The sequence below is a fragment of the Denticeps clupeoides genome, chromosome 3 (assembly GCF_900700375.1).
Source record: "Denticeps clupeoides chromosome 3, fDenClu1.1, whole genome shotgun sequence".
Classification (NCBI taxonomy): domain Eukaryota; kingdom Metazoa; phylum Chordata; class Actinopteri; order Clupeiformes; family Denticipitidae; genus Denticeps; species Denticeps clupeoides.
The window spans coordinates 21,003,631-21,022,441 of NC_041709.1; the positions used below are offsets into that span (position 1 = coordinate 21,003,631).

At 43.2% G+C, this 18,811-nt stretch overlaps 1 protein-coding gene across 2 annotated transcripts; it reads left to right on the plus strand.

The window, feature by feature from the left end:
• Positions 1-1,653: 1,653 nt before the first annotated feature.
• gsna (gelsolin a) lies at positions 1,654-17,556 on the plus strand. Of its 2 annotated transcripts, none has more exons than XM_028971421.1 (16): positions 1,654-1,810; positions 6,502-6,699; positions 7,345-7,499; positions 7,711-7,872; positions 8,163-8,312; positions 8,387-8,482; positions 8,594-8,726; positions 9,337-9,641; positions 9,840-9,973; positions 10,154-10,244; positions 13,709-13,879; positions 14,003-14,177; positions 14,842-14,963; positions 15,362-15,439; positions 15,526-15,586; positions 16,384-17,556. In XM_028971421.1, exons 2-16 carry the CDS (start codon positions 6,507-6,509, stop codon positions 16,551-16,553), a joined length of 2,196 nt encoding a protein of 731 aa, XP_028827254.1. In that variant the 5' UTR covers positions 1,654-1,810; positions 6,502-6,506; the 3' UTR covers positions 16,554-17,556. The 2 variants fall into 2 exon arrangements, with proteins under 2 accessions (XP_028827254.1, XP_028827255.1); XM_028971422.1 differs by having other exon boundaries at positions 8,387-8,476.
• The last annotated feature ends 1,255 nt before the right edge of the window (positions 17,557-18,811 follow it).

Below are 18,811 nucleotides of genomic sequence, written 5' to 3' on the forward strand. Positions count from 1 at the left end.
CCTGTCTGGTCTGACACCATTTTCAATGCAAATGGATTAATATGGACATTTCCAAGCTCCTGTATGATAAAGGCTGGATTCAGTAAATCCTGTATAAACAGTTTCATGCGATTTTTTTTCCTCAGCAGCAGAAGTAGTTTGTGGCACTTATCTACACCAATGCCAGTATTTTCTCAGCACTTCTGGTGCCTTAAACCCATATTGGAAGTGGGCATGGTTGTCCTCCATGGTTGGCCTCCAGCATGCTTGTCCATTGTATATGTTTCTTCAAATAATTAGGAACAAATTTAATTTAATCCATAGCTTATTCAGGCATGATGAGAGTCTGATTGAGACTAACTGATTGAGAGTCCCTGTGTATATGTTATTCACAAAGACCTGAAAGGCCGCAGGGCTGTTCAACACTAGAACTCCCAGAGAGGGGCCATTTTTCTCTGTCCCCAGGGTCCATTTGACCTGGTTGTTTTTACATGGGGGTGGGGGTGGGGAGTGACACATTCCAATGGGCCATCCATTTACAAATGAATGAGAGCCAACTGTCGGTGATTGAGTTCTTAGTTTCAAATCAAGCGGCCATTTGGCTTACCTCTGGTAGGGCTGAGGGGGTCAGAAAAACCTGGGGGTTCTAGTGTCAAGAGGCCAAACTGCATCACCAGGTACTCGCATTGGCTCAAAGGGGGTGATAAAGATGATCCTCTACTCGTCCACCAACTTGATCTGAAGGAGATGGCGCATATCGCAGAGATCCAGCATTGTGAAGATGGTAGCCCCGCAAAGGAGATCTAATGAAGCTGTAGAAGACCTGGCAGATTTTTTAATACTTGATTTATATAGATATACAGTGGAATTGCGTAGGGGCTAGTGATTAAGTAATTGCAGATGAACAAAAATTATACAAAATTAAACATGTGAAAGTATAGGTGAATAAAAAAGGTGCGTTCAAACAAAGAAAATGACTGGCTAAGGTTAAGATTGGGTAAAGAGTTAGGGTTAGGATTAAAGGTTAGGGTGAGAACAAGAATAAAAGTACAGGGTTAAGGTGAGGGTCCGTATTAGGAAAAGGGATAGGCTTAAAAGGTAAGGGTTAGATTTAGTAAAAAGTAGGCAGTGGAGAAAAAAGGAAGAATAAATACATTTAATATTTATGGAAAATACAAACAAATGGTGGTGGTGAATGGAGTAGAATCAATAATTGAGATCAGTAAGATGGACAGTTTTTAATTTTCTTATCCAAATCCTTTCAGCCCTGCAGCTTTGTTTTTCATATTATCATGTTTGAAGTTGACTGGAGACTTTCACAAAAAAAATGTGAAGTTTTTGGGTGCTATTTTCAACCTGGTGATAAGAACAGTGCTATGTGTGCACGGCCTTTGTACCCCACTACTTTATTGAATGACTCATCTCACCGCAGGAATCTCATGTAAATTTCAATTGTCCAGAAAATAAAGTTTTCACATAATCCATCTTTCCCATGGTATTCTGACCACAGTAAATGAGTGACGTCAGAAAGCCACAGGTCGGAATGAGCCGCAATGCCTCCGTTTGAACAGCAGGCGCCGCCAAATCCCACGATTTTGCTGCTGGGGACCGACCCCCGACCCCCACCGGTGATTTCAGACAGAGGCCGCGGATCGTTCTGGAGGCGTGGCCCGGCCAGGCACCGGGGCCCCGGCGTGGCGCAGCCCTCCGCAGCCGTGAGTCAGAGGGGTGTGGCCCGGCCCTGAAATAAGAGCACGTCCAGCCTGAAGCTCCGCTGATCTTCTGCAGCTGAAATACCTCCGGACGCGTCCCCGTCTCTCGGCAGTGGGTGGTAAGTGGTGTGTGTTGGTGCGTGTACGCGTGTGTGTCGGGGCATTTTTTTTTTTACCGGGTCGTTCGTTTGTATTCTTTACATTTATTTCACGGGGTGATAAAACCAGACGTGGCTTGTACGAGTTGTTTTATTCGCAGCGGGAACCACTGCGCCTCTGGTCCCCGGGAGACGCGCATCCTCGCATTTTTCCACGTTTTCCTCCCCACTCGCCTGCAGGACCGGACCAGATGGGACCTTATATGGAGATGCGGGGTTTATATCTTATTATACGCAGGGACGGGAGCGATTTGGGACGTTTGTGGGCCGCCGTCCCACTGAATCATTGCGCGGTTTAATGCGCGAACTAGTTTATTCTGAACGTTTATAAAACGTCTGCTTCATTTAGTGTTCATTAAAATGCATGTTAGCGGAATGCGCCGTTCAGAAATGGGGAACGAAGGTGGGCCTGGGCAGCGTGTCTAGTCATGTCTGCACCGGCCCTGTAAGCCACGAACCTTCCCAAAAACGTCGCTTCCTCACTTCCGGTAATCCAGTCACCAACCCCTGAGTGTTGCTCATACGGTCCATATACAAATATGTACGTCGTCGCCATGGAGATGTGACAGTGACACTCCCACCCAGTGGCACCCATCTCCACGGACACCGACCCTCACACTCCTATACAGACTGATACACGGTGTCAGCACTATAAATATAGCGGATTATCTGAACAGGAAGCTGCCATCTTTGTGAGTGGCATGGCCTGCTGCTTGAAAGCGGATGTGGCTGCCTTCGTTGTGGCATTTTTATTAATACACACACACACACACACACACACACACACACATACAGTACAGGCCAAAAGTTTGAACACACCTTCTCATTCAATGTGTTTTCTTTATTTTCATGACCATTTACGTTGGTAGATTCTCACTGAAGGCATCAAAACTATGAATGAACACATGTGGAGTTATGTACTTAACAAAAAAGTGTAATAACTATATTTATATTCTAATTTCTTCAAAATAGCCGCCTTTTGCTCTGATTACTGCTTTGCACACTCTTGGCATTCTCTCGATGAGCTTCAAGAGGTCGTCACCTGAAATGGTTTTCCAACAGTCTTGTTGGAGTTCCCAGAGGTGTTTAGCACTTGTTGGCCCCTTTGCCTTCACTCTGCGGTCCAGCTCACCCCAAACCATCTGGATTGGGTTCAGGTCCGGTGACTGTGGAGGCCAGGTCTCCACTTTTTGTTAAGTACATAAGTCCACATGTGTTCATTCATAGTTTTGATGCCTTCAGTGAGAATGTCTGGACATGGTCAGGGTCTCAGAACAATGCTTGCTGTGTGTGGTGGCAGTGGTGGCCTAGCGGTTAAGGAAGCGGCCCCGTAATCAGAAGGTTGCCGGTTCGAATCCCGATCCGCCAAGGTACCACTGAGGTGCCACTGAGCAGAGCACCGTCCCCACACACTGCTCCCCGGGCGCCGGTCATGGCTGCCCACTGCTCACTCAGGGTGATGGGTTAAATGCAGAGGACAAATTTCACTGTGTGCACCGTGTGCTGTGCTGCTGTGTATCACATGTGACAATCACTTCACTTTATTTATTTATTATTATTAGTATTGATAAAACCCAATTGATCATAAACTTCTTGCCCTTTGCTTTGAACCACGTAGGCGTTTAATAGTTAGTTTCAGTCTGTTGGCTGATATAATGAAAGTCCTTCTCTGGTTACGTGTGCTTCCTCCTCCACTAGTGGTGCGGTTGGTTTTAGTGAATATTTGCTTTGTAAAGCGCTCCACTCTCTCACTCTAGACAGAACGCCATTGTTTGAACAGCTCTGCAGGAAACAGGCTACATCTTTTGCCCTCATCTTCATACACTCAGCTCTGGCCAAGGGCTCTAATATGGTGCGGACAGGGTGTGTCTGTAATCAATTATGGATATTTTCTTCACAACCGCAGGTTATATTAAGCCTGCATGAGCTGCATGTCATAGCTAGAAGACCAACTGAGATGTCCCTCTCCTAGCTGCGTACCCGGGGAGCAGCCATAAGTGCCGTGACAATTCAAACATAACAAATAGGGCACACGTGAGGGCAATGAAAAGAAATGCGATCAAAGGTCATCTAGTGAGGGTTTTATTAGCCGCTTTATTAGATGATTCTCAGGCTACGGAGATCCTTTAAAGCAACTTGGAGCAACTGTGGTTTGTTCTGTTGTGCAAAGTTTTGGTGGGTGGGGCCTTCTGGGTGATTATAGGGGTAATGAATGGACTTCTCTTCAGAGAGACACACACACACACACAGGCAGTGAGACCAAAAGCGAGAGAGAGTGTGTGAATGGAGAAAATGAGTCATGCTGGGAAACTTCTCGCCGGAAGACATTTCTGCTGGATAGACCTCAGCTGCTTGCAGTTGTTCCAATCCAAGGTCTGAAAGCACATCTCTGCAGAAATCTCTGAATGAAAACCTTCCTGGGTCTGTGTGGGGTTTTGGTGTTAAACACTATGATCCAAATAGGCTTTGTATATGAATTTTCACCTGTTTTTTAGTTACAATTGAACGTCAAGTGTACATGTTCTTGAACAAATGCAGAAAACCGGCAGAAGAAACATATTTTTCCAGAAACTAGGCAACAAACACAAAATATATTTCCTTATGGGAAGCCTGACTGATGGCAGAAGAAGCCTGATGCCCAAGGCAGGCTCCTTAATATGAGGAGCAACAAGAATGGACACATTTTGCATCTGGCTGGGGTGACCAGTGGGGCGTGGGCGTGAGCACAATCAAACTGATTTTAAATTCTGTCGGCTCATCCAGACAGAATCGTCCACAGTGAAGACATGGAGGAAACCTGGTTTTATTATGGTGCAGAGATGCCGTAACCTAGATGGAAACTCTATCTGCTGTGTATTGTGTATTATCCGGTTAACCCGGGAGGGCTTCACTCAGTGGTTGTAGGCTAGTGGGCATGGCGAGAGATATTTGCACTGCCGGATGCATACAGGAGGTACTCGGAGCACACCATGCTCTGATGGAAATTCACGTGATGTTTATGGTTGCGGCATGAAGGAATGGTGGTAGTGACAGGCACCGACATTTAACTGCCTATAAATGACTCACCGTTGCCGTGACATTTATTAAACAGATTTCCACATTCTGGTTCCAATGAAATAAGTGGAATCTCCATGAATATGTGAACAATATTTTATCAGACAAATTAACGCTTATGCGCATACCTGACACAAATTAGACCGTAATGCAGAGGGTCAGATTAAAAGAAAACCTGCAGAAGAGGAAGCGGGAAAAGGGGAAGGTTTTTAAATGTACAATTGAGCTGTGTCAGTTATTTCCCCTTTTTTAATACGTGTATGTGTGTTGTCTGTGAATTACTCATATGGACTCCCCAGCAGCATCCTCAAATGAGGAAGCGGCCCCACAATCGGAAGGTTGCCGGTTCGAATCCCGAGCCGCCAAGGTGCAACTGAGCAAAGCACCGTCCCCACACACTGCTCCCCGGGCACCTGTCATGGCTGTCATGGCCGGGCCACTTCTCACCAAGGGCGATGGGTTAAAAGAAGAGGACACATTTCGTCGTGTCACCGTGTGCTGTGCTTCACAATGTCAATCTCTTCACTTTCAAAAGGGACACAGATGTCCACAGTTAAAAAGAAAAATATAAAAGATAAATGGATGGGTGCAGGGTATATTGTACAAGTCATAACAGAACCTCTGCTGTGCTTGAGCTGCAAAATGTGTGTGATTGTGGGCGGAAGTATGTCAGTTGGACAGAGGTTTGCATTTGCCAGCTAATATCTCAGGACTGCTGTTGATCATGTTGGTGCATGAACCATCACTGTTAAGACTTCCATTTCTCTACCTTTACTTATTTAAGTGCTCTTACAAGAGTTATAGCAATTTAAAGAGTAGGCAGTCAAAATCAATAAAGAAAATGTATATTTATTCTATCTTTCGTAGATTGGCACTTTTTTCCCAATGCTCAACATTTTTGAAAAAGTGAATGTGTTAGCGAATGAGACGAAGAAAAACGGCACGATGGCCAGAAACAAACAACTGAAACGTGCACACAGCAAATGAAAAACTACATCAGCAATGCAGGACCCGGGGGTGTGGGAAAAACGAACTGATAAAGGGTTCTAATCCCGGCAGCTGGGGGAGATTAGAACCTATGCATGCATGTGATTGGCAGCAAATTGGCTAGCCCAGGACCGCCTAGGCCACACAGGATCAAGTTGAGCTTTATTGTCATTTCAGCTACATACATGTTAGACAGTACGTAGTGAAACAACATTGCTCCATAACCTGGAGCTACATGTAACGTTTAAACAAAGCAGGACGCAGGCAGTGCAAGAATAACATTTCCGATAAACAAAACATGTAGACAACAAAGAAGACAGACAGCACTTAACTGCTTTTGGCTCAACAGCTAGAAATCTTATTCTGTTATCGTGTCACTACTCACTTGGGGTGGTAGTACTCACTCGCCTATGAACCAGAAGACCCAGGTTCAAGTCCCACTTACTGCCATTGTGTCCCTGAGCAAGACACTTAACCCTAAGTGGCTCCAGGGGGACTGTCCCTGTAACTACTGATTGTAAGTCTCTCTGGATAAGGGCGTCTGGTAAATGCGGTAAATGTAAATGTACTTGGTAATGACAAATCAACAAAATCCTGTTTTCTCCCTTCAGGAATTATGGTGTACCATGCAGAGTTTGAGCGCGCCGGGAAGCAGCCAGGTCTGCAGGTGTGGCGGGTGGAGAAGTTCGACCTGGTGGCCGTCCCCGAGAACCTGTATGGAGGATTCTACACTGGTGATGCCTATGTTGTACTCAACACCATCAAACAACGCTCCGGCAACCTGCAGTTTGACCTACACTTCTGGCTAGGTATGAAAAACACACACAAGTACATGAAATCAACTAAGTGCAGACTACATTTATGGCATTCTTAAACAGAGCGACTTAAAACCAGCAGTTACAGGGACAGTCCCCCCCCCCGGAGACACTCTGGGTTTAGTGTCTTGCTCAGGGACACAATGGTAGTAATTGGGCTATCCAGGGGTATGTGTGTTTCAAACAACAACAAAAACTCACACACAAGCAGAAACGAAGCTCCCATGTGAGTAAAATCCCAAAACAAGCGAGTAATTGCCATGTAATTAAGTAATTAAGTAATTGCACAGTAATTAAGTTCATTTTTAGAGCACTCAGATGTGTTCAAATTGCCACATTTAATACATTTTAAACTGATTACTCAACTGGAGATACTTGCCAAGCATAGGCAGTATCCCAGTGAGTAAGACACTTACTAACCAGAAGACCCAGGTTCAAATCCCACTTACTACTTGAGTGTCTCCTGTCCCTGTCACTACTGACTGTTAAGACACTGTGGATAAGGGCGTCTGATAAATGCTGTAAATTCCTTGACCATGGACATAGAACTGAACAGCACAATTCTTGTTTTGTTTTGCCCCATATTAAATGGCAGAGGCCTTTGATCGTATGTGTGTTTCTGCTATGTGTGCAATGCAGGTGACTTCTGCACACAGGATGAGAGTGGGGCTGCAGCCATTTTCACAGTGCAGATGGATGATTATCTGGGTGGGAAACCCATTCAGTACCGTGAAGTGCAGGGCCATGAATCCAAGGAGTTTTTGGGCTACTTTAAAACTGGACTTAAGTACATGGTGAGACTCATGGGGCTTAAAATTAATGCTGTTTTCCATAGGAAAATGTGGAAAAGTTGAATCATGTTCATTTTCCAGCAAATGAGAAGGCGCTTGAATGAAAACTGTAAAACCTTCAGTCATTTGTCTTCCATACAGAATGTGTACAATTTTGTAACGTGAAGCCGAGCACACAGACTCAATGCCACATTCTAACGCTTTACTGTCACAGGAAGGGGGCGTGGCCTCTGGTTTCAAGCATGTTGTCACCAACGAGGTGGTCATGCAGCGACTGCTGCAGGTCAAGGGTCGACGCGTTGTCAGAGCAACAGAAGTGCCTGTCAGCTGGGACAGTTTTAATACGGGAGACTGCTTCATCCTGGATCTCGGAAATGTGAGTCACATGGTCACTGTACATATACACAAACAGACACACACACACACACACAGTACTTTCTCAACTGTCACTCTCTGGCTTGTATTATAATTATCTCAACCGTAACATTTGAAATGGATGGAAACAGAGGATCAGGAAACTTTCCTTTAACGTTAAAGGAAACTTTCCTTTAACGTTCCATTTTCTTCTTTCATAACACAGTAAAGGTTTTGATTTCAGGATGAATTCTGTTCATGGAGAATTTGTGTTCATTAATTTTTCCATTTGTTTGTGTGTGTGTTTAACAGGAAATATATCAGTGGTGTGGATCACAGAGCAACCGTTTTGAGAAACTAAAGGCCACACAACTTGCCAAGGGTATCCGTGACAACGAGCGCAGTGGGAGGGCCCGAGTGTATGTGTGTGATGAAGGAGTGGAAAGGGAGAAGATTCTAGAGGTGTGTGTATGTGCAATACTTTTAAAGCTTTAACCTGTATGTGTGTTTAGTAATATATCTAGTGTTCTTTTTAGGTTCTAGGAGCAAAACCAAATCTTCCTGAAGGTGCTTCTGATGATGGCAAAGCTGATGCCTCCAACAGGATGTTGGCAAAACTCTACAAGGTGAAGGTGAACACACTTAACACTCACACACTCAAATAAACCAACTTTTAACATTGCTTTTCTGTGGTAAATTCTGAAGATTAAACAACAAGCACTGGCCTTTGACCCAATCTTCAGGTGTCTGATGCCTCTGGTGAGATGGCAATTGCAATGGTCGCTGCTGAGAACCCATTTTCCCAAAGTGCACTGGTGTCCAGTGACTGCTTTATCCTGGACCATGGCTCAGATGGCAAGATTTTTGTCTGGAAAGGTTAGCAGACATGTTTAAATCAGAATAATAATTTTGTTTGATGGAGGTGTCTCAAGCATGTACTTTTTCCATTACCCTCTTAAGCAGAGATGGGTAGTAATGAGTTACATTTACTCCATTACATTAACTTGAGTTACATACATAAAAGTATGTTTACAATACCATAATTTTTACTTTTACTTGTGTACATTTGTGAATTGGAAACTTTACTGTACATTGGGCAACATTTGACACAATTTAAACCATTAAATCCATTCATTAGATATGTAGCAACAATAATCACATGACGCTGTTTCACCAAACAGACGTAGCCATGCAGTCACATGACCACACATAAATCGTGCCGGCATTGCGGCAAACTAACACAGAATGAAAAACGGCATATGCAACTGTCTGACAGAATACAGAACCCCAGTAGTTCATATAGACCCCTTTAGTGTATGTAAATCTTTTGTTAAATGGCGCCATAAGCTAAATAGTCCACTATAAATTTTCTGTAGCAGAAGAAATTACCATTATCATTTAGATGTATTATTTAATATATGCTAACACATAAAATGTACATATATGAGATGGTCAAGATTGAGTCCATTAATTACTACTCATCCAGGAAAGGACGCAAACATGGATGAGAGGAAGGCTGCAATGAAGGCTGCAAATGAGTTCATAAAGAAGATGGGCTACCCAAAACAAACCCAGGTTCAGATTCTGCCAGAGATGGGAGAGACACCTCTCTTCAAACAGTTCTTCAAGAACTGGCGTGACGTTGAACAGACAGAGGGCATGGGTGTGGCATACACGCCCAACCACATTGCCAAGATCGAGAAGGTTCCATTTGATGCTTCCTCTCTGCATGACTCTCCTGCCATGGCAGCCCAACACGGCATGATTGACGATGGCAGTGGAGAGAAACAGGTGAGGAGCACAGAGAATAAGACTTTGAACCAGCATGAACTTCATCACCTTCTCACACCTCGTTTAACCAAGTTCTATTCCCGTCAATTCTGCCAATTAATAGTTTGACACCCCATCCAGACACAGAAACATGGAGCCTGCAAAGCCTGAAGCTCACCTGTCTTTGTATCAAATGTATATTTAATTCTGTCATTCCAGATCTGGCGTATTGAAGGATCAGACAAAGTGCCAGTGGACCCTTCAACCTACGGCCAGTTCTATGGAGGGGACAGCTATGTCATCCTTTACAGCTACCGCTTTGGGGGAAGACAAGGCCAAATCATCTACATTTGGTTAGATCTCATAATTGGATATTTCCAGTCTCTGCCAATGAGGCAGAGTTATGTAATGGATTAGCAGATAAATGCAGTAGGGCTCATGCTTGTTTTATCTTTTGTTAATTGATGATTGCCTCTTTGGTAAATTTTTCAATTTCATTTAGGATAAATGAATTTAACTGTTACCTCTCACAGGCAGGGAATGGACTCATCCCAGGATGAAATCGGAGCATCTGCCATTTTGGCTGCCCAGTTGGACGATGAGCTTGGTGGAGGGCCTGTTCAGGTAAGGAACACTCAGTGTAGTCCTCTTCCTGGTCCAATGTGTCTGATTAACTCATCAGCTAATTATAAAGGCCTCTGAGTCTGTGCATCAAGTGATGTCTAACTGCCCTCTCTGAGGCAGTTACATAAGTTACTACATGTCCCATAATGCTTAGCGCTTCTCAAATCAATCATTCATTTGCTCTCTCTGTCAGCAGGTCTCTATTAGAACGCAGGTTCTCTTTGCACCCCTTAATGGCAAGAGCAAAGGAGAAAATTAACCCTGTGTCGCTGTTCTGGCCCCTAGTGCCAAACTCTTTGCATTCTAGTTTTCGGTTCCTTTAAAACTACATCCCAACAAGTGTGGATGAAACCAGAGTGTAGATGTGACCAGAGCTAATAACGACAGATTTGAGGGTGGTGTGTGGAGTCCTTTTCTGTTTTGGCAGACAAAGCGGGACCTACTTAAAGTGCACACAGTGAAATTTGTCCTCTGCATTTAACCCATCACCCTGAGTGAGCAGTGGGCAGCCATGACAGGCACCCAGGGAGCAGTGTGTGGGGACGGTGCTTTGCTCAGTGGCACCTCAGTGGCACCTTGGCGGATCGGGATTCGAACTGGCAACCTTCTGATAATGGGGCCGCTTCCTTAACCGCTAGGCCACCACTGCCCCGCCAGTGAGCCGAGAGATTGTCAGGTGTGCCATGGAAAATTACTCAATTCCAACTTATTATTCTTTAAACCAATTTTTGAAAACTATTTAATTACTATCTGCAAATAATATGCCATTGTCGATCGTCTGTGCTGGCTAGGGACTGGCAGAGTAATTTTGTAATACTCTTCCATATCAGTAGATGGCAGGAGGTAGCTAATTGCCTTGTACCTTGAGACAAGAGAATTAGCGATGCATGGATGCGACAGGTGACAGTGACATTGTGGTTCGTGAGACTCCGGTGACAGTGATGCTTTTCAACAGGAAAAATGTAAACACCAAACTGGGCCCTGGACAAAATTCGGACCCAGGTGAAGGCCTAGCATGAATGGAGGTGAAAAGAAAGCAAAAGACGGTGACCCCGAGCAAAATCTCTTGCGTGAGGCAATACAGCGAATGCTATATTTCATTTGCATTTACTTTCACCAGGGATGCAACAACAGCGACTCGGTGAAAAGCTAGCCAAGGTCCCAGAATGTGGACTGTTTTGTATGCCTGCGTGAAAACACGTAGAAACAGGCAACTTTTATGAGAAGAACCACAAAGGTAAATGACAGAGGCCTTAAAGCTAGCTACCACGTTGCTGAACTTGTAGCTTAATCCAAAAAATTCCCATACTGCGTCAGAATCATGAATAGTTCCCGCCTCGGAACCGAAGCAGTTAAAGAAGTAGACAGTCCCTCTCTCAGATAACACAATATCCATGTATTGATGACACGTCACCAGACATCGAAAGTGTGGTTTTAGAAAGGATCCATATCATTAAGAAATCTGCTTTTACTGATATTAGTGGACATGATCAACTCTTGGCTAATGTGCGTTTTGTGGATGGAAACGCAATCAGAGAAAACTGCTAGAAATGTTTTCGCCTCTTGAAAAAGGTGGAAATAGGTGGGAGAACCGTATAAGTGATGGAGCTGCAGCCATGGTCGGGAGAGAAGGAAAAACCCACATGTATTTATTACGCACTGTTTTTTACACCGTGAGGCCCTCGTAGCCAAGACTTTACCTGCATACCTGGTTCCTGTGATGGATGATGTTGTGATCATGGTAAACTTTGTGAAGAGACGACCTTTGAAAAGTCGCATATTTGCATCTTCGTGTGAGGAGTTGGGAGCAGAGCATAAAGCCTTGCGGTTTCATACGGAGGTCTGGTGGTTGTCATGCTGGAAGGTGCTGGCCCACGTGTATGAGCTACAGGAGGAACTTAGTGTTTCTGACAAATGAGGGCTCCGATTAAACAAAGTGAGGAGTGTTTTTTCATCATCTGAATGAACTGAACACACGAATGCACGGGCAAAATGAAAACCTGTCTACAAGTACAGATAAAATAAATGGATTCCGTTCAAAGGTGCAACTCTGGCAACAACGTGGCAAGTGGCAACCTTGAAATGTTCCCACGCACCAAGAAATGGCAAGATGTCAACACTGCTGCATTGTGGAAAGGAACTAACTGAACTGAGACAAAAAATAGTGGTTTAAAGCTGTGCTTTGCTGATGTACCTTTAGACAGTTTTTGGTTGGCTGCTGCCAAGGAGTTCCCCATTCAGTGGTGGCCTAGCGGTTAAGGAAGCGGCTCTGTAATCATAAGGTTGCCGGTTCAAATCCCGAACCGCCAAGGTGCCACTGAGGTACCGCTGAGCAAAGCACCGTCCCCACACGTCTTGTCATGGCTGCCCACTGCTCACCAAGGGTGATGGTTAAAAGCAGAGGGCATGTTTCATTAAAACACTTTTGTCATTTTGTTAATATAGGCTACAGAGTTTTTCGTTGGTGGTGTGCCTTCTGACCTTTTCCTCAATTAAAAAAATTGACCATGGCTCAAAAAAGGTTGAACAATACTGCTATATTGACTACTTCTAGATGACCGTCTCTACACTATATTCCATACCTGCCAAACATTCTGGTTTTTCCTTTTTAAATACTGCAGACTTTGCAGAAGACATGGCCATATTAAAACTATACTGCTCAACCAACCCTTATCTTCTGTTTCTGCATTGCCGTTCTGCCCTGATGTTTTGACTGCTAGGTCAGCTGTAGCATAAGTCAACATTTTTCTGGATGGCCTGTCTGTTTTGTATAAACACATTGGATTTTGGGCTGCAGTGACCATTGAGATGCAATTGTATCTAGTTTGTCAAACACAGGGAAACCAAGAGTGTTGGCAGTTGTCATATGAAAATGTGTTCCAAGCTTGTTCCCACTCTTCACACCTTCACACCTCCGAGAATGCTGATAACAGGCATTGTTGAGTGCATGACCACATTAATCTGTTTGTGATAGTCGTGAGGAACATTTCGAGAGAGAATGATGAAGTGCGATTGAGTGCTGACACGCTCATGGCAGTAATGTTAGGAAATCTGGCAAATAAGGAGCAGGCTTTTTGTTGAGAGGAGAAAAACAAGACTGCCTTAGTGTTTCGAACGGGACAGGGTGGGGGTTTGTGGTGGCAGAGTAGGCAGTAAAGATTCAGCTGAGAAGTAAACAATCTGACCCTGCCTCCAAAAGGATGATGGGATTGAATTGTTGGCACTGGCAGTGCATTTCATTTAGCGTATACTCTGCTGCTCCCCTGTGGTCGACTGACAGTATTGAGAAACGTTCTAATGAACGTTTGTTTGTATATATGACGTTGGTACAAGCCTCCTTGCCGTGCTTCTTTTTCCTAATGTTTCTGTGAGATAAAAAGTATATATTTAGTTAGTTTGAAGGTCGGAGGGTGGAACCTGTACTGTATATTTTGAAACATGTTTCTCTGTGATCGTGCTCTCAGGTGCGGGTGGTACAAGGTAAAGAGCCCGCCCACCTCATGAGTCTGTTTGGAGGGAAACCCATGGTGGTGTACAAGGGTGGCACTTCCAGAGAAGGTGGGCAGACTGTGCCCGCAGAGACACGCCTCTTCCAGGTTCGCTCCAACTCTGCAGGCTGCACCCGTGCTGTGGAGGTGAGTAGTCCAACCTTGTATGTTTAAAAATCACACAATTCGTCATAAACTTCTTTCAGATTATTCGATAGCTACAATACAAATGTAGAGTCTGAAATTCATGCACTTGTGGTCTTTTCACAGGTGGACGTAGAGTCCTCCAACCTCAACTCAAATGATGTGTTCATCCTGGTGACACCCACGGTTTCATTCATGTGGGTAGGGCAAGGTGCCAGTGACACGGAGAAACAGGGTGCCCAAGAGCTATGTGCTATCCTGGGCGTGTCAGCTTCCCAGCTGCCCGAAGGCAGGGAGAGTGGTATGGAATTTAGACACACACACACACACACACACACACACACACACAGAATAGTCTTTTTAAAAATCAAAACCACATGGAAGGTCTATAATCATGTGTTTTAATACAATGAAAAATCATTGACTTACAGAAAGACATTATTAACAGGAAGAGGTTTAGGTCACATTTTTCATTACAGGGTCAATATGTGTAAAACGTTCAACAAGTTATTGTTTCAGTATTAAAATTATAATTTGTGAACCTGTGAGGACAACATGGTTCCCTATATCATGGAACACTTTTCATGTGCACTTGCAACTGTCTTATTGGCTAGAGGTGCATGAAGACATCTCAATTTCAAGCCACAGTAATTTATTGGTATGATGTAGAATTGCACCATCATAAGGGTACAATGTTGAACGATTAGATGCACAAGGTCCTCCAGAAATGTTTGGTGATTTTTGGCAATGACATGTCCATCTAAATCAAGTACTCAGCCTAGGAAATGCTATGATATTAAATCACCGATCTATCCCTATGCTTCATGGGTAGGCATAACACCTCGTTACAGGTTCATTGTCCAAACCACCATACTTATACACATTTTGTTTTAAACAAATGTATAGTTCCAGTCTACTTTTACCACTTATTCAGTCACAACAATGGGACATGTCTATGGTCATAGGTGATTTCTGGGGAGCCCTTGGGGGAAAGACTGACTACCGCACCTCCAGCAGGCTGAAGGACAAGATGGACACACACCCACCGAGACTGTTCGCCTGCTCCAACAAGACTGGACGTTTCATAGTGAGTCTTCCTCCTGCTCCCCATCATAGGGCACCTTTTTAGGCAGTGGACCAGGCTAGTCATTAGTAGTTCATACCAGATAGTAGATCTATTAAATTAAGTAATTTGAGGATTTAATGTGATATTAATGTACAATGCTGTACTAAGATTTAAAGTTCATGTACATTACGCATTCAGTCCCTCTCCTCCCCCTCATGAAGGTTAAACCAAAAAGTGAAGGTGAAACTTCCAATTACTTTTAAACTGAATTTATTATATAAAATTCTGCATTCGTAGCACTAACTCAATCACTATTCATGATTCACCATTCACTTACTTAGTGATTTTATAAACAAAATATACATTTGATGGTATCAGAACTGGAGGGTTATGAGCCTGTATCACATTCTGTGCTGTAGATTGAGGAAGTGCCAGGAGAGATGACTCAAGAAGACCTGGCCACTGATGACGTGATGATCCTGGACACCTGGGACCAGGTAGAGTACACACACACAAACACACACATTAAAGTACACAGGAGTGGGGCGACATTTTTGGTGTGATTTGGTATGGTTGTCTACAGGTCTTTGTATGGATTGGGAACGAGGCGCAGGAAGAGGAGAAAGCCGAGGCCATGGCTTCAGGTACGTTGCATCCCGCTCAAAGGGGATTAGTACAAGCAAATACGGTTTCTTTTTCTTTTAATTTACAGTGTTAATCATGCAGGACTGGTCTGTGCCACACAAATTAGAATTTTTCACTATAAGTTCATTTTTGCTCATTCTGGACTCTTCACATTTATGTGGGAAAAAAATAGAAGCTGAAAGGAAAGTAGAGCATATGGGTGCCATACTCATTATCATGGGTATAATCTTGGACTGCTGCACGAACCATAACCTCTGTATCCATACCCTTTGGTAAACATGTACATTTCAGCACATACTTAATGGCCCATTACAGTCAAAGTACCCTGACAGAGTCTGTTTACAATCCCAGTCAAAAAAGCTTCAGCTGTATACAATTCTAGATGCAGCCCAAGCCACGTGTCCAAAACTAGGCACTGCATATCATTTACATTTACATTTAGAGCATTTATCAGACGGCCTTATCCAGAGCGACTTACAATCAGTAGTTACAGGGACAGTCCCCCTGGAGCAACTTAGGGTTAAGTGTCTTGCTCAGGGACACAATGGTAGTAAGTGGGATTTGAACCCGGGTCTTCTGGTTCACAGGCGAGTGTGTTACCCACTAGGCTACTACCACCCCCTGTGATATGCATATGGCATATCACAAAACCAGCATACGCTGTCAAAAGCTTATCACATAGTGTACCCTGTAAACATGTACATTTCAGCACAATCTTAATGGCCCATCGCAGTCCCAGTAGCCTGACAGAGGTGTGACTTTGAGCAGTACAGTAACTAAACACGTTTGTTTATAGCGCTCCGCTACATCGAGACGGATCCAGCTAACCGGGACAAACGGACGCCCATTGTGAAGATCAAGCAGGGCTCTGAGCCTCCAACGTTCACTGGCTGGTTCCTGGGGTGGGATCATGACTACTGGACCAGTGACCCCCTGGACCGCGCTATGGCTGAACTGGAGATATGAACTCGAGAGACGTATATTCTTTTTCTTGACACCTTAAAGCCTGTCTGCCTTACTGTGCTGCGTGACAACCACCAAGCTACAGAGCAAAGAGGATAAAAGAAAGTAAATAGAACTAGTTCCTTAATTTTATCATTGCTTCTGATATTATTTAAAGGAAAGCATGTGTTTTAGAGTAGTGTACTGAGAGATGAACTATTCATTTAAGTGACCAATATTTTGCAAGAGTCTGTATGTATGAAAGCACTGTAGCCCAACGTTGAGAAAGGTTTTGGAAATGTTTTCAGGACTAACAGTTATTTATGCAATATAATATGCAAAGCAATCCTTCTACAGAGGGCAGCAGGCAAACAAATCACTGCCCAACAGAGGCTGCTCTTATAGCAAATTCCATTTTATATACGGACAATACCAAAGCAATAATGAGAACAAACACTTAACGAGAAAACAAGTCTCAGGTTATCATCTGAGCTCATCTTGAGAAATGCTTCAGAAGTTCTAATATAACCGTGTGCATTGTCAAAAGTCAGAAGAGTCATAATTTACTAGTCAATTCACATTGACTAGATCTACGTCCTTCAGTCCCAGTTGCATTATACACTATATGCTCTCATTCCATTAACCTCATTCAGAATTTTGGGTTTTAATGCTCACACTTAGTCATGTGTCTGAGTTTATATTAGAGGCTAATATTCTATGACTCCATTCGTTTCACTGGACTTCACAATGTAATCATTGTTAATTAAATGAATTGAAATTGTGATTTTATTTTTCTTCGGACTTCATCGTTTGCTTAGCATTTAACATTTTTCAAGGTAAACATTGTTACTTAACAGGACCAATTTCACAGTTATGAGGATACTGAATATTATACTTCGCTGGCCGTGTTTGTACCACAGGGATTGTAGCACCTCACTGCTTGCTCTGCCTGCTTTTTATGAGTGCACTGTCTGCTATTACGACTGTTACAGCAAAACTAAATTAATAAAATACCACTCAAATTTTATTACAGACTCATGGTCCAGATACACAACATTGTCTATTTTTCATAAGCCAGCAAATGCACGTCTTAGCAGTCTTTGAAAAGTACTTTTCTGCCATTTCAGCACCAGAGTGCAGTATAGCGTGATATGAAACATGCCATAAATAAAAATAAATGCTTCTTCACTGGCATTATTAGTAAGATCGTGTTATGCCATACACTGAATATATGTTAAGAAGTACATCTAAAAGTCTATCTGCCCATATTTAATATCCCAGTCAAAAAAGCTTCAGGTGTGGATTTTTTGGTGGTTTTCCTCACATAAACTGCTCACTTCAGGCCTTTCACTCTAATTGAGAATCAGTTCAGAGACAGAATCTTTTTCATCAGAGATAGCAAACTGTACAATTCCAGATGCAGCCCAAGCCATGGACATGTCCAAACCTAGACACTGCATAGCGCATACTCTATACTAAAACCAGTATGCACTGTCAAAGGCTTATCACATAGATAGCACCGGATAAACCCATCCGAGTCATGCAGCTGAATCTGTTGTCTGACAGGAACACTGTCAATGACTGTTCAACAGAGATGACCCCATTCCAACAGTATCTAAGCAGCCATTTGAGAGGAAGTGCCAGTGACCATCAAAGCCATGACAGAGACAGCTGAGAGAAGCATCCAGTGTTGCAGATCTGTTGCATCTATTATGCCTGTTTCTTTGAAGGAGGACAGATACATTAATACGAATTATCATTTACATCACAGAACAGAAGGCATAATGTGCTAAGGGAAATATATAATACAATCAGCCAAACATTTTTTTGTGTTATGTATATATTTGAACCTCTATGTATAAGTCTTGCCCTTAATAGAAAAAATCAATAAATATGTTTTACAGTCATTCCACCCCAGAAAAGGAACAGTTCCAAGAATTCAGTGAAAGCACAAAGACATTCCTGCCCATGATTAGTGTAAATTGATCTGTATCTGTACACATGCATGGTTCAAAACAGGATTCAGTTTTTCCCACCTCACTAATCTGATGTCAGAACACAATGGAGCAGAACATAAGGAAGCCATGAATTGAGCAAAGCTCAGAGTTTTGGGAAACAAAACACCAGCAGACATTTTCAATCGCCACGTTTATATAGTGAAACTTAAAATTTATAACAGCCAATATTAAAAAGATGTCAAAAAATAATAATACCAATATGACAAAACAACGGTTCACTTTGTGGTATATAAGAAAGCAGTAAAATCATCACAAAATAATAAG